This window comes from Ranitomeya imitator, chromosome 8, assembly GCF_032444005.1.
Source record: "Ranitomeya imitator isolate aRanImi1 chromosome 8, aRanImi1.pri, whole genome shotgun sequence".
NCBI classification, from domain to species: domain Eukaryota; kingdom Metazoa; phylum Chordata; class Amphibia; order Anura; family Dendrobatidae; genus Ranitomeya; species Ranitomeya imitator.
This window is the reverse complement of record NC_091289.1, coordinates 71,906,129-71,923,965: the sequence shown is the minus strand read 5'-3', so window position 1 is coordinate 71,923,965 and position 17,837 is coordinate 71,906,129. Positions and strand designations below refer to the sequence as shown.

The 17,837-nt window shown below is 43.8% G+C and overlaps 1 protein-coding gene across 2 annotated transcripts in view; it reads left to right on the top strand.

The window, feature by feature from the left end:
* Positions 1 to 17,837, top strand: part of GUCY2C (guanylate cyclase 2C) — an 842,638-nt gene that overhangs the window by 537,118 nt on the left and 287,683 nt on the right. For both annotated transcript variants that reach the window (XM_069737068.1, XM_069737069.1), the window contains exon 19: positions 128 to 216. In XM_069737068.1, the coding sequence (XP_069593169.1) occupies positions 128 to 216 (89 nt within the window). The remainder of the gene's footprint in view (positions 1 to 127; positions 217 to 17,837) is intronic.

Sequence of the window (17,837 nt, the reverse complement as noted above, 5' to 3'; positions counted from 1 at the left end):
TGTTAGACAATCATTCAGAAAAGTTTATTTTATTTGTGGGAAAAAAACTTTTGCCAGTATGAGTTGCAAGCAAATTTCATCTGAACTTTCTGTTTCATTTTATTTCTTTACCAATGGTCAACTAAAGAAAAAATTGCTAAGGTGAAGAATATTAAAGGAAATTGTCCATTCCGACCAGACCTTCTTCTAGAGACAGCAGAGGAATGGGAGATAGAGGTGGGAAATATTTTTATTTAATATTGATAGATACTTGGACTTGCTTAGGTCATTTATATACACTGCTCAAAAAAATAAAGGGAACACTAAAATCCCACATCCTAGATATCACTGAATGAAATATTCCAGTTGTACATCTTTATTCATTGTATAGTGGAATACATTGAGAACAGTTAAACCTAAAAATGATCAATGTAAATCACAACTAATGTCCCATGGAGGTCTGGAGTTGGAATGATGCTCAAAATCAAAGTGGAAAATCAAATTACAGGCTCATCCAACTTCAATGGAAATCCCTCAAGACAAGGAAATGATGCTCTGTAGTGTGTGGCCTCCACGTGCCTGTATGACCTCCCTACAACTCCTGAGAATGCTCCTGATGAGGCGATGGATGTTATCTTGAGGGATCTGCTCACAGACCTGGATTAAGGCATCAGTTAACTCCTGGACAGTCTGTGGTGCATTGGCATTGGTGGATGGACCGAGACATGATGTCCCAGATGTGCTCGATTGGATTCAGGACTGGAGAACCGGCAGGCCAGTCCTTAGCATCAATGCTTTCATCATGCAGGAACTGCTGACACACTTCAGTCACATGAGGCCTAGCATTGTCATGCATCAGAAGGAACCCAGGGCCCACTGCACCTGCATATGGTCTCACAATGGGTCTGATTATCTTATCCCGGTACCTAATGGCAGTCAGGCTACCTCTGGCAAGCACATGGAGGGCTGTGCGGCCCTCTAAAGAAATGCCTCCCCCCACCATTACTGACCTACTGCCAAACTGGTCATGCTGGAGGAGGCAGCAGAATGTTCTCCACAGCGTCTCCAGACTCTGTCACATCTGTCATATGTGCTCAGTGTGAACCTGCTTTCATCTGTGAAGAGCACAGGGTGCCAGTGGCAAATTTGCCAATTCTAGTGTTCTGTGGCAAATGACAAGTGTCTTGCATGGTGTTGGGCTGTAAGCACAACCCCCATCTATGGATGTTGGGCTCTCAGACCATCCTCATGGAGTCGGTTTCTAACTGTTTGTGCAGACACATGCACATTTGTGGCCTGCTGCAGGTCATTTTGCAGGGTTCTGGCAGTGCTCCTCCTGTTCCTCCTTGCACAAAGGCTGAGGTAGCAGTCCTGCTGCTGGGTTGTTGCCCTCCTACGGCCCCCTGCATGTCTCCTGATGTACTGGCCTGTCTCCTGGTAGCACCACTGGACACTACGCTGACAGGCACAGCAAACCTTCTTGCCACAGCTCGCATTGATGTGCCATCCTGGATGAGCTGCACTACCTGAGCCACTTGTGTGGGTTGTAGAGTCAGTCTCATGCTACCAAGAGTGTGAAAGCACAACTAACATTCAAAAGTGACCAAAACATCAGCCAGAAAGCATTGGTTCTGAGATGTGGTCTGTGGTCCCCACCTGCAAAACCACTCCTTTATTGAGTGTGTCTTGATAATTGCCAATAATTTCCATCTGTTGTCTATTCCATTTGCACAATAGCATGTGAAATTGATTGTCAAACAGTGTTGCTTCCTAAATGGACAGTTTGATTTCACAGAAGTTTGATTTACTTGGAGTTATATTCTGTTGTTTAAGTGTTCCCTTTATTTTTTTGAGCAGTGTATAATGGAAATGTATATGAAAATCAAATCGAAAATGCAAATATCTACATAAACAATATATACAGGTTGAAGATAGATGAGCAAGATAAACATTGTAAACATATTATTATTATTATTTATTTATTTATATAGCACCATTAAGGCCATGTTCACACAGTGCGTTTTTTACTGCAGAACCGCAGCGGTTTTGCCGCTGCGGTTCCGCAGCTGTTTTCCATGCAGGGTACATAACAATGTAACCCTATGGAAAACAGTCACTGCTGTGCACATGATCCGGAATTTCGTTTAAAAAGCCGCGCAGAATAGCTGCGGCAAAAAAGAAGGAGCATGTCACTTCTTTTTCCTGAACCGCAGCGGTTCTGCACCCATAGACCTCCATTGTGAGGTCAAAACCGCAGTAAAACCCGCAGATCAAAAATATATCTGCGGGTTTTACTGCGATTTGATGTGCAGAACCGCTGCAGCAGGAAGTGCGGGGGAGCGGGCGGAAGTGCATGGGCGGAGTGTGGCTGCCCCCCCCGTGCTCCGATCCCGCTCCCCGTGCTCCGATGCCCCCCCCCCGTGCTCCGATGCCCCCCCCAGTGCTCCGATGCCCCCCCCAGTGCTCCGATGCCCCCCCCGTGCCCTAATCTCCCCCCCTTATACTTACCCGGTGTCCGTCCGGCCGTCTTCTCCCTGGGCGCCGCCATCTTGCAAAATGGCGGGCGCATGCGCAGTGCGCCCGCCGAATCTGCCGGCCGGCAGATTCGCTCCAAAGTGCATTTTGATCACTGAGATATAACCTATCTCAGTGATCAAAATAAAAAAATTGTAAATGACACCCCCCCCCCACTTTGTCACCCCCATTGGTAGGGACAATAAAAAAATTAAGAATTTTTTTTTTTTTTCACTAAGGTTAGAATAGGGGTAGGGGTAGGGTTAGGGTTAGGGTTAGGGGTAGGGTTAGGGTTAGGGTTAGGGTTAGGATTAGAAAACTGCATAAAAAAAAAGGATCAAAAAACGCATCAAAAAAGGACAAAAAGGACCAAAAAAAGGACCTGCGTTTTCTGCCAAGAGCTGCAGTTTTTTAAAAAAACAGTCCTGAAAAAAAAAGGATGGAAATCCTGAACGTGTGAACATACCCTAATTCCATGGTGCTGTACATGTGAAGGGGATACATCAAAATACAAATATCACTTACAGTAAACAAAACTAACAATGACAGACTGGTACAGAGGGAAGAGGACCCTGCCCATACTATATTAGTATGTTATTCTTTTACTCAATTATTTTTATTGTCAGCATGTAAAAGTTTGGGCACCCCTGGTCAAAATTACTGTTATTGTGAACAGTTAAGCAAGTTGAAGATGAAATGATCTCTAAAAGGCCTAAAGTTAAATATGACACTTTTCTTTAGTATTTAAGCAAAAAAAAAGTGTATATCTAATATATAAAGCTGAATGTGTGTGTGTATGTGTGTATGTATGTATGTCCGGGATTGGCATCTGCACCGTCGCAGCTACAGCCACAAAATTTTGCACAGTCACATGTCTGGACCCCGAGAGCGTCATAGGCTATGTTGTGAGGCAAAATTTTAACCCCACGCGTTCCAATTCACCAAACAATTTTGTCCCTATCTACATAATGGGGAAAAAGTGAAAGGAAAAGTGTTGGAGGCGTCTCAGCTACAGCCACAAAATTTTGCACAGTCACACGTCTGGACCCTGAGAGCATCATAGGCTATGTTGTGAGGTGAAATTTTAACCCCGCGCTTTCCAATTCACCAAACAATTTTTCCCTTATCTACATAATGGGAAAAAAGTGAAAGAAAAAGTATTGGAGGCAAATTGACAGCTGCCAGATGTGAACAAAGGGGACTTAAAGAGCGATAGCGATGGCGCCAAAGAGTATATACCGTACAGTTGCTAAGGTGGGGCCCCGACATGGGATACTCACCACACACGGGGATATGAACACACACACAAAAGGTGCCACAAACTACCACGTGCTTGAACACATATACAACCCTCAGCACACATTTCACCACACATACACCAACCTCGCCACATAAAAGTCGAAACACAAAAGTTGCCACTCAAAACTCACCACACGCAAAACTCGCCACATGCAAAACTAGGCTCACGCAAAACTCGCCACACGTGCAAAACTCACCTCATGGAAAACTCGCCACACGCAAAACTTGCACACGCGGAAAAATTGCCACATGCACAAAAGTTGCAACACATGCAAAAGTTGCCTCACACAAAACTTGCACATACTCAAAACGCACCACACATAAAACACAACACGCGCAAAACTCGCCATGCACAAAACTTGCTGCACACAACTTGCTACACTAACCTGTCACATGCAACTCGACACACAAAAAGTTGCTACATGCATGTTGCCACACAAAACTCATCTCACAAAAGTCGCTACATGCATGTCGCCACATGCAACTCAACACACACAACTTGACAAACGAAACTCGCCCTTAAACACACACAAGTCTGGTATTATCCTTCAAAAATAAAAATCTGATTAATAAGCAGACAAACTACAAGAGCAACAAATGTACCATATAGGAAATACGGCAGCTGTCAGTCACATGACCTGTCTATTATGTGTATGTGTGAGCTAATATATACTGCCAGGGGGGAGGGCTTCCTGTTGGCTGGGGATTTATCAGGCTGCCAATTTAGCTTACAAATACTGAGGTAAAAATACTGACCAAATAACGTGTGAACACGGTCTAATACAGGAGGAGATGACACACAGATATATACTATATACAGGAGGAGATGACACACAGGTATATACTATATACAGGAGCAGATGACACACAGGTATATACTATATACAGGAGCAGATGACACACAGGTATATACTATATACAGGAGGAGATGACTTACAGGTATATACTATATACAGGAGGACATGACATACAGGTATATACTATATACAGGAGGAGATGACAACCTGGTATATACTATATACAGGGGAGATGACATACAGGTACATACTATATACAGGGGCGATGACACACAGGTATATACTATATACAGTGGAGATGACACATAGGTATATACTATATACAGGAGGAGATGACACACAGGTATATACTATATACAGGAGGAGATGACATACAGGTATATACTATATACTGGAGGCGATGACACACAGGTATATACTATATACAGGAGCAGATGACACACAGGTATATACTATATACAGGAGCAGATGACACACAGGTATATACTATATACAGGAGGAGATGACTTACAGGTATATACTATATACAGGAGGACATGACATACAGGTATATACTATATACAGGAGGAGATGACAACCTGGTATATACTATATACAGGGGAGATGACATACAGGTACATACTATATACAGGGGCGATGACACACAGGTATATACTATATACAGTGGAGATGACACATAGGTATATACTATATACAGGAGGAGATGACACACAGGTATATACTATATACAGGAGGAGATGACATACAGGTATATACTATATACTGGAGGAGATGACACACAGGAATATACTATATACAGGAGCAGATGATACACAGGTATATACTATATACAGGAGGAGATGACTTACAGGTACATACTATATACACGGGGAGATGACACACGTATATATACTATACACAGGAGGAGATGACATACAGGTATATACTATATAAAAGAGATGACACATAGGTATATAGAGGAGGAGATGACATACAGCAGGTATATACTATACAGGGGAGATGACATACAGGTATATACTATATACAGGAGATGACATACAGGTATATACTATATATAGGAGGAGATGACATACAGGTATATAATATATACAGGAGGAGATGACAAATGGGAATATACAATATACAGGAGGAGATGACATACAGCAGGTATATACTACTTACAGGGGAGATGACATACAGGTATATACTATGTACAAGAGAAGACATACAGGTGTATACTATATATAAGGGAGATGACAAACATGTATATACTGAGGTGAAAATGAAAAGGTGTGAGTGCAAAATGAGAGGAGTGAGGGAAAATAGTGGAGTGATCGGAAAATGACAGATGTGAGGTCGAAATGACAAGTGTTAGGGGGGAATGACTGGAGTGAGGGGGAAAATAAGAGGAGTGAGGGGGAAAATGAGAGGTGTAAGGGAGAAAATGAGGTGTAAGGGAGAAAATGAGAGGCATGATGGGAAAATAAGAAACGTGAGGTGCTTTAACTAACCACAGATATTTACTATGCCCAGGCAACGCCGGGCTCTTCAGCTAGTCTAATATATAAAGCTGAATGTGTGTGTGAATGTGTGTATGTCCGGGATTGGCATCTGCACCGTCGCAGCTACAGCCACAAAATTTTGCACAGTCACATGTCTGGACCCCGAGAGCGTCATAGGCTATGTTGTGAGGCAAAATTTTAACCCCGCGCATTCCAATTCACCAAACAATTTTGCCCCTATCTACATAATGGGGAAAAAGTGAAAGGAAAAGTGTTGGAGGCAAATTGATAGCCAGAAGGAGATGGCATACAGGTATATACTAGATACAGGGGAGATGATATACAGCTACATTCTATATACAGGGGAGATGATATACAGCTATATATTATACTAGCTATTGAACCCGTTCCACGCACGGGTGGCGAGCATTTATATTGGTATATGGTCTCCATCCTGGTATGTGCTGCTCCATCCTGCGTCCCCATCCTGTCATGTGCTGCTCCATCCTGCGCTCCCATCCTGTCATGTGCTGCTCCATCCTGTGCCCCATCCTGTCATGTGCTGCATCCATCCTGCGCCCCCATTCTGTCATGTGCTGCTCCCATCCTGCGCCCCCATTCTGACATGTGCTGCACCCATCCTGCGCCTCCATTCTGACATGTGCTGCACCCATCCTGTGCCTCCATTCTGTCATTTGCTGCTCCCATCCTGCGCCCCCATCCTGTCATGTGCTGCTTCCATCCTGCACCCCCGTTCTGTCATGTGCTGCTGCCATCCTGCACCCCTGTTCTGTCATGTGCTGCCCTATTCTGTCATGTGCTGCTCCCATCCTGCGCCCCTGTTCTGTTATGTGCTGCTCCCATCCAGCGCCACTGTTCTGTAATTTGCTGCTCCCATCCATATGCCCCATACGCTGCTCCATTATGGTTGATGGCCCCCATAAGATGCTCCATAGTATATGCCCCGTATGCTGCTGCATTATGGTTGATGGCCCCCATAAGATGCTCCATAGTATATGCCTCATACGCTGCTCCATTATGGTTGATGGCCCCCATAAGATGCTCCATAGTATATGCCCCGTATGCTGCTGCATTATGGTTGATGGCCCCCATAAGATGCTCCATAGTATATGCCTCATATGCTGCTCCATTATGGTTGATGTCCCCTGTCATGATCCCAATGGCAGGGAATCACAAAAGGACAAACACAAACGAGCTCTAGGGTGATGGAACCTGAGCTGACCGCGACCCTGAACCTAAACACACAAATAGCAATAGCCAGGGAACGTGCCTACGATGATCCTAGACGTCTCGCACCAGCCGAAGATCTAACTTCCCCTATTAGAAGAAACACAGACCTCTCTTGCCTCCAGAGAAATACCCCACAGAAATAGCAGCCCCCCACATATAATGACGGTGAAATGAGAGGAAAGCACATACGTAGTATGAAAACAGATTCAGCAAAATGAGGCCCGCTAAAGCTAGATAGCAGAGGATACAAAAGAGAACTGCGCGGTCAGCTAAAAACCCTTCAAAAAACCATCCTGTAATTACCTGAACTCATGTTCCAACTCATGGAACATGAGGAGTAATTACAGCCCACTAGAGCAACCAGCAGCAAAGAATCACATATCTGCAAACTGGACTAAGACCAAAATTAAGCAAAACGTGGAACAGAAAAAACAAAAACTTAGCTTGTCCTGAAGATTACTGAAGCCAGTAGCAGAGGCACAAGACACACTGATAACATTGATAGCCGGCCAGGAAATGACAAGGAAGCCAGGTTAAATAGGAAACTCCCATATCCTGATGGAACAGGTGGAACCCAGAGACCGCAGAAAACACAAGTCACCCAGTACCATCAGTAACCACCAAAGGGAGCCCAAAAACAGAACTCACAACAGTCCCCCATAAGATGCTCCATAGTATATGCCCCGTATGCTGCTGCATTATGGTTGATGGCCCCCATAAGATGCTCCATAGTATATGCCCCGTATGCTGCTCCATAAAGGTTTATGGCCCCCATAAGATGCTCCATAGTATATGCCCCATACTCTGTTCCATAAAGGTTTATGGCCCCCATAAGATGCTCCATAGTATATGCCCGGTACACTGCTCCATAAAGGTTTATGGCCCCCATAAGATGCTCCATAGTATATGCCCCGTACACTGCTTCATAAAGGTTTATGGCCCCCATAAGATGCTCCATAGTATATGCCCGGTACACTGCTCCATAAAGGTTTATGGCCCCCATAAGATGCTCCATAGTATATGGCCCGTACACTGCTCCATAAATGTTGATGGCCCCCATAAGATGCTCCATAAAGGTTTATGGCCCCCATAAGATGCTCCATAGTATATGCCCCGTAGACTGCTCCATAAATGTTGATGGCCCCCATAAGATGCTCCATAGTATATGCCCCGTATACTGCTGCGATATATAAAAAAAAAATAACATACTCACCTATCGTCGCTGGGCGCCGAGTGCTGGGGGGCCTGAGCAGGAGGGGACACCGGCGCGCTGTGGGGGTCAGGTGCCGGAGTCGCTGCTAGCTCAGGCCCCCGACACTTGCTATATTCACCTGTCCCGTTCCAGCGCTGCGTGCCGCTCTGTATTTTGGGTCCTCTGGCTATGACTGTTCAGTCAGGGGGCGGCGCGCATTAAGCGCGTCATCGCGCCCTCTGAACTGTGAACGTCACAGGCAGAGGGCCTGAAAGATGGAGCGGCACGCAGCGCTGGAACGGGACAGGTGAATACAGCTCATACTCACCCTCCTGGCACGTCCCTGCTTCTCCGTTGGAGATCGCGGTGTGCGTTCAGTGCTTACGCATACCGCAATCTCCTGGGCTGCGTCACTCTGTGGGGTCCAGACTGCGCCGTAAAGGCTTTGGACAGAGTGACGCTCCCAGCCTTATATTATAGATACAGGAGGAGATGACATATAGGTATATACTATATACAGGGGAGATGGCATAAACGTATATACTATATACAGGAGGAGATGACATGCAGCTATATATTATATACAGGAGGAGATGACACACAGATATATACTATATACAGGGGAGGTGACATACAGGTATATACTATATATATACAGGGGAGATGACATACAGGTATATATTATATACAGGGGAGATGACTTACAGGTATATCTAATATATAAACCTGAATGTGTGTGTGTATGTGTGTATGTCCGGTATTGGCATCTGCACCGTCGCACCTACAGCCACAAAATTTTGCACAGTCACACGTCTGGACCCTGAGAGCGTCATAGGCTATGTTGTGAGGCAAAATTTTAACCCCGCGCATTCCAATTCACCAAAAATGTTGCCCCTATCTACATAATGGGGAAAAAGTGAAAGGAAAAATGTTGGAGGAAAATTGTCAGCTGCCAGATGTGAACAAGGGGGACTTGAAGAGTGAGAGCGATGGCGCCAAAGAGTATATACAGTATAGTTGCTAAGGTGGGGCCCCTACATGAGATACTCACCACACACGGGGATATGAACAAACACACAAAATGCACCACACACTACCACGTGCTTGAACACATATCACCCTTAGCACACATTTCACCACACATACACCAACCTCGCCACATAAAAGTCGAAATACAAAAGTCGCCGCTCAAAACTCACCACATGCAAAACTAGGGTCACGCAAAACTCGCCACACATGCAAAACTCACCTTATGGAAAACTCGCCACACGCAAAACTTGCACGCGCAGAAAAATTGCCACATGCACAAAACTTGCAACACATGCAAAAGTTGCACATACTCAAAACGCACCACACATAAAACTCGCCACACGCAAAACTCACCATGCACAAAACTTGCTGCACACAACTTGCTACACTAACCTGTCACGTGCAACTTGACACACAAAAAATTGCTACATGCATGTCGCCACACAACTCATCTCACAAAAGTCGCTACATGTATGTCGCCACATGCAACTCAACACACACAACTTGACACATGAAACTTGCCCTAAAACACACTCAAGTCTGGTATTATCCTTCAAAAATCAAAATCTGATTAATAAGCACACAAATCTACAAGAGCAACAACTGTACCATATAGGAAATACGGCAGCTGTCAGTCACATGACCTGTCTATTATGTGTATGTGTGAGCTAATATATACTGCCAGGGGGGGAGGGCTTCCTGTTGGCTGGGGATTTATCAGGCTGCCAATTTAGCTTACAAATACTGAGGTAAAAATACTGAGCAAATAACGTGTGAATGAGGTCTAATACAGGAGGACATGACAAACAGATATATACTATATACAACAGGAGATGACACACAGGTATATACTATATACAGGGGAGATGACACACATATATATATACTATATACAGGGGAGATGACACACAGGTATATACTATATACAGGAGGAGATGACATACATGTATATACTATATACAGGAGGAGATGACACACACATATATACTATATACAGGAGGAGATGACATACAGGTAGATACATCCTACAAACTAGGATGAATCTACACAGACACACAATCAGGAATGAAGTGGACACACCTGTGGGAAAACATTTCTCTGGACCTGGACACAGTATGACAGACTTAAAAGTCTTAATACTAAAAGGTAATTTTAAGGACCACAGGGAAAGAAAAATTTGGGAATACAAACTAATCTAATATATAAAGCTGAATGTGTGTGTGTATGTACGTATGTATGTATGTATGTATGTATGTATGTATGTGTGTATGTCCGGGATTGGCAACTGCACCGTCGCAGCTACAGCCAAAAAGTTTTGCACAGTCACACGTCTGGACCCCGAGAGCGTCATAGGCTATTTTTTGAGGTGAAATTTTAACCCCGCGCTTTCCAAATCACCAAACAATTTTGCCCCTATCTACATAATGGGAAAAAAGTGAAAGGAAAAGTGTTGGAGGCAAATTGACAGCTGCCAGATGTGAACAAGGGGGACTTAAAGAGTGAGAGCGATGGCGCCAAAGAGTATATACTGTACAGTTGCTAAGGCGGGGCCCCCGACATGGGATACTCACCACACACGGGGATATGAACACACACACAAAAGGTGCCACAAACTACCACGTGCTTGAACACATATACCACCCTCAGCACACATTTCACCACACATACACCAACCTCGCCACATAAAAGTCGAAACACAAAAGTCGCCGCTCAAAACTCGCCACGCGCAAAACTCGCCACATGCAAAACTAGGCTCACGCAAAACTCGCCACACGTGCAAAACTCACCTCATGGAAAACTCGCCACACGCGGAAAAATTGCCACATGCACAAAAGTTGCAACACATGCTAAAGTTGCCTCACACAAAACTTGCACATACTCAAAACGCACCACACATAAAACTCGCCACGCGCAAAACTCGCCATGCGCAAAACTTGCTGCACACAACTTGCTACACTAACCTGTCACATGCAACTCGACACACAAAAAGTTGCTACACACGTCGCCACACAAAACTCATCTCACAAAAGTCGCTACATGCATGTCGCCACATGCAACTCAACATACACAACTTGACACATGAAACTCGCCCTAAAACACACACAAGTCTGATATTATCCTTCAAAAATAAAAGTCTGATTAATAAGCAGACAAACTACAAGAGCAATAACTGTACCATATAGGAAATACAGCAGTTGTCAGTCACATAACCTGTCTATTATGTGTAAGTGTGAGCTAATATATACTGCCAGGGGGGAGGGCTTCCTGTTGGCTGGGGATTTATCAGGCTGCCAATTTAGCTTACAAATACTGAGGTAAAAATACTGACCAAATAACGTGTGAACGCGGTCTAATACAGAAGGAGATGACACACAGATATATACTATATACAGGAGGAGAATACACACAGGTATATACTGTATACAGGAGAGATGACACACAGGTATATACTATATGCAGGGGAGTTGACATACAGGTACATACTATATACAGGGGAGATGACACACAGATATATACTATATACAGGAGGAGATGACACACAGGTATATACTATATACTGGAGGAGATGACACCCAGGTAAATACCATATACAGGAGCAGATGACACACAGGTATATACTATATACAGGAGGAGATGACTTACAGGTATATACTATATGCAGGAGGAGATGACACACATATATACTATATACAGGAGGAGATGACACACAGGTATATACTATGCACAGGAGGAGATGACACACACATCTATACTATATACAGGGAAGATGACACACAGGTATATACTATATACAGGAGGAGATGACATACAGGTATATACTATATACAGGAGGAGATGACAACCTGGTATATACTGTATACAGGGGAGATGACATACAGGTACATTCTATATACAGGGGCGATGACACACAGGTATATACTATATACAGGAGGAGATGACATACAGGTATATACTATATACTAGAGGAGATGACACAGATATATACTATATACATGAGGAGATGACATATAGGTATATACTATATAAAAGAGGAGATGACACATAGGTATATAGAGGAGGAGATGACATACAGGTATATAGTATATACAGAAGAGATGACATACAGGTATATGATATATACAGGAGGAGATGACACATGGGTATATACAATATACAGGAGGAGATGACATACAGCAGGTATATACTATTTACAGGGGAGATGACATACAGGTATATACTATATACAAGAGAAGACATACAGGTGTATACTATATATAAGGGAGATGACAAACATGTATATACTGAGGTGAAAATGAGGGGTGTGAGGTGAAAATGAAAAGTTGTGAGTGCAAAATGAGAGGAGTGAGGGAAAATAGTGGAGTGATCGGAAAATGACAGATGTGAGGTCGAAATGACAAGTGTTAGGGGGGAATGAGAGGAGTGAGGGGGAAAAGGAGAGGTGTAAGGGAGAAAATGAGAGGTGTAAGGGAGAAAATGAGAGGCATGATGGGAAAATAAGAGACGTGAGGTGCTATAACTAACCACAGATATTTACTATGCCCAGGCAACGCCGGGCTCTTCAGCTAGTGTATATATATATATATATATATATATACACAGTGTGTATATATATATATATATATATATATATATTTACCATATATACTCGAGTATAAGCCGATATTTTCAGCCCATTTTTTTGGGCTGAAAGTCCCCCTCTCGGCTTATACTCGAGTCATACCCGGGGTCGGCAGGGGAGGGGGAGCGGGGGCTGCCTAGTTATACTTACCTACTCCCGGCGCTCAATACAGGAAGAAGATGCAGCGCCGGGAGAAGCAGGGACTGAAGGGACCGTGCCGGAGCAGGTAAGTATACGGGGAGGGGAGCGCTGCGTGATATTTACCTGCTCCTCGCTCCGGTGCGGCTCTGTCTCCAGCGTCCTCTGGCAGTGACGCTCAGGTCGGAGGGCGCGGTGACGTAGTCAGTGCGCGCCCTCTGCTGAGCGTCAGTGCTGGAGACGGAGCCGCACGAGGAGCAGGTAAATATTGAAAGCACCGGTGTCCTGAACAAGAGAGGTGAGTATGTGATTTTCTTTTTTTTTTATTGCAGCAGCAGCATTATATATTGGACAGCTTTATATGGAGCATCTATGGGGCAATAACATACCTCCCAACTTTTGAAGCTGGGAAAGAGGGACAAAGTTTGCGGCGCGCACTAGTCACACCCATATCCACGTCCCAACCACACCCATATAGCACTGCTGATCACACTGTTCATAAAGAATAATTATAAACCAAAAAATATGGCCACACAGTGCTCCATACTGTGTAATGACCACACATGATGCTCCATACTCTACAATGGCCACACATGATGCTCCATACTGTATAGTGACCACACATGATGCTCCATACTGTATAATGGCCACAGATGATGCTCCATACTGTATAATGACCACACATGATGCTCCATACTGTATAATTGCCGCACATGATGCTCCATATTGTATAATGACCCCACATGATGCTCAATACTGTATAATGACCCTACATGATGCTCCATACTGTATAATGACCACACATGATGCTCCATACTGTATAATGACCACACATGATGCTCCATACTGTATAATTGCCGCACATGATGCTCCATATTGTATAATGACCCCACATGATGCTCAATACTGTATAATGACCCCACATGATGCTCCATACTGTATAATGACTGCACATAATGCTCCATACTGCATAATGGCCGCACATGATGCTCCATTCTGTATAATGGCTGGACATGATGCTCCATACTGTATAATGGCTGAATATGATGCTCCATACTGTATAATGGCCGCACATGATGCTCCATACTGTATAATGACAGCACATGATGCTCCATACTGTATAATGACCACACATGATGCTCCATACTGCATAATGGCCGCACATGATGCTCCATAGTGTATAATGACCACACATGATGCTCCATACTGCATAATGGCCGCACATGATGCTCCATACTGTATAATGACTGCACATGATGCTCCATACTGTATAATGACTGCACATGATGCTCCATACTGTATAATGACCGCACATGATGCTCCATACTGTATAATGACTGCACATGATGCTCCATACTGTATAATGACCGCACATGATGCTCCATACTGTATAATGGCCCCACATGATGCTCCATACTGTATAATGACCGCACATGATGCTCCATACTGTATAATAGCCACATGATGCTCCATACTATATAATGACTGCACATGATGCTCCATACTGTATAATAACCACACATGATGCTCCATACTCTAAAATGGCTGCACATGATGCTCCATACTGTATAATGACCACACATGATGCTCCATACTGTATAAAGGCCGCACATGATGCTCCATACTGTATAATGACTGTACAGTACATGATGCTCCATACTGTATATTGGCCGCAGATGCTGCTCCATACTGTATAATGACCGCACATGATGCTTTATACCGTATAATGACCGCACATGATGCTCCATACTGTATAATGACTGCACATGATGCTCCATACTGTATAATGACCGCACATGATGCTCCATACTGTATAATGACCGCACATGATGCTCCATACTGTATATTGGCCGCAGATGCTGCTCCATACTGTATAATGACCGCACATGATGCTCCATACTGTATAATGACTGCACACGATGCTTCATACTGTATAATGACTGCACACGATGCTCCATACTGTATAATGACCGCACATGATGCTCCATACTGTATAATGACTGCACATGATGCTCAATACTGTATAATGGCCGCACAGGATGCCCCATACTGTATAATGGCTGCACATGATGCTCCATACTGTATAATGACCACACATGATGCTCCATACTGTATAATGACCACACATGATGCTCCATGCTGCATAATGGCCGCACATGATGCTCCATGCTGTATAATGACCACACATGATGCTACATACTGCATAATGGCCGCACATGATGCTCCATACTGTATAATGACTGCACATGATGCTCCATACTGTATAATGACTGCACATGATGCTCCATACTGTATAATGACTGCACATGATGCTCCATACTGTATAATGACCACACATGATGCTCCATACTCTAAAATGGCTGCACATGATGCTCCATAATGTATAATGACCACACATGATGCTCCATACTGTATAATGACTGTACAATACATGATGCTCCATACTGTATATTGGCCGTAGATGCTGCTCCATACTGTATAATGACCGCACATGATGCTTTATACCGTATAATGACCGCACATGATGCTCCATACTGTATAATGACTGCACATGATGCTCCATACTGTATAATGACTGCACATGATGCTCTATACTGTATAATGACCGCACATGATGCTCCATACTGTATATTGGCCGCAGATGCTGCTCCATACTGTATAATGACCGCACATGATGCTCCATACTGTATAATGACTGCACATGATGCTCCATACTGTATAATGACTGCACACGATGCTCCATACTGTATAATGACCGCACATGATGCTCCATACTGTATAATGACCACACATGATGCTCAATACTGTATAATGGCCGCACAGGATGCTCCATACTGTATAATGGCTGCACATGATGCTCCATACTGTATAATGACCACACATGATGCTCCATACTGTATAATGACCACACATGATGCTCCATGCTGCATAATGGCCGCACATGATGCTCCATACTGTATAATGAACACACATGATGCTCCATACTGCATAATGGCCGCACATGATGCTCCATACTGTATAATGACTGCACATGATGCTCCATACTGTATAATGACTGCACATGATGCTCCATACTGTATATTGGCCGCAGATGCTGCTCCATACTGTATAATGACCGCACTTGATGCTCCATACTGTATAATAACTGCACATGATGCTCCATACTGTATAATGACTGCACACGATGCTCCATACTGTATAATGACCGCACATGATGCTCCATACTGTATAATGACCACACATGATGCTCAATACTGTATAATGGCCGCACAGGATGCTCCATACTGTATAATGGCTGCACATGATGCTCCATCCTGTATAATGACCACACATGATGCTCCATGCTGCATAATGGCCGCACATGATGCTCCATACTGTATAATGACCACACATGATGCTCCATACTGCATAATGGCCGCACATGATGCTCCATACTGTATAATGACTGCACATGATGCTCCATACTGTATAATGACTGCACATGATGCTCCATACTGTATAATGACTGCACATGATGCTCCATACTGTATAATGACTGCACATGATGCTCCATACTGTATAATGACTGCACATGATGCTCCATACTGTATAATGACCGCACATGATGCTCCATACTGTATAATGACTGCACATGATGCTCAATACTGTATAATGGCCGCACAGGATGCTCCATACTGTATAATGGCTGCACATGATGCTCCATACTGTATAATGACCACACATGATGCTCCATACTGTATAATGACCACACATGATGCTCCATGCTGCATAATGGCCGCACATGATGCTCCATACTGTATAATGACCACACATGATGCTCCATACTGCATAATGGCCGCACATGATGCTCCATACTGTATAATGACTGCACATGATGCTCCATACTGTATAATGACTGCACATGATGCTCCATACTGTATAATGACTGCACATGATGCTCCATACTGTATAATGACCACACATGATGCTCCATACTGTATAAAGGCCGCACATGATGCTCCATACTGTATAATGACTGTACAATACATGATGCTCCATACTGTATATTGACCGCACATGATGCTCCATACTGTATAATGACCGCACATGATGCTCCATACTGTATATTGGCCGCAGATGCTGCTCCATACTGTATAATGACCGCACATGATGCTCCATACTGTATAATGACTGCACATGATGCTCCATACTGTATAATGACTGCACACGATGCTCCATACTGTATAATGACCGCACATGATGCTCCATACTGTATAATGACCACACATGATGCTCCATACTGCATAATGGCCGCACATGATGCTCCATACTGTATAATGGCTGCACATGATGCTCCATACTGTATAATGACCACACATGATGCTCCATGCTGCATAATGGCCGCACATGATGCTCCATACTATATAATGACCACACATGATGCTCCATACTGCATAATGGCCGCACATGATGCTCCATACTGTATAATGACTGCACATGATGCTCCATACTGTATAATGACTGCACATGATGCTCCATACTGTATATTGGCCGCAGAT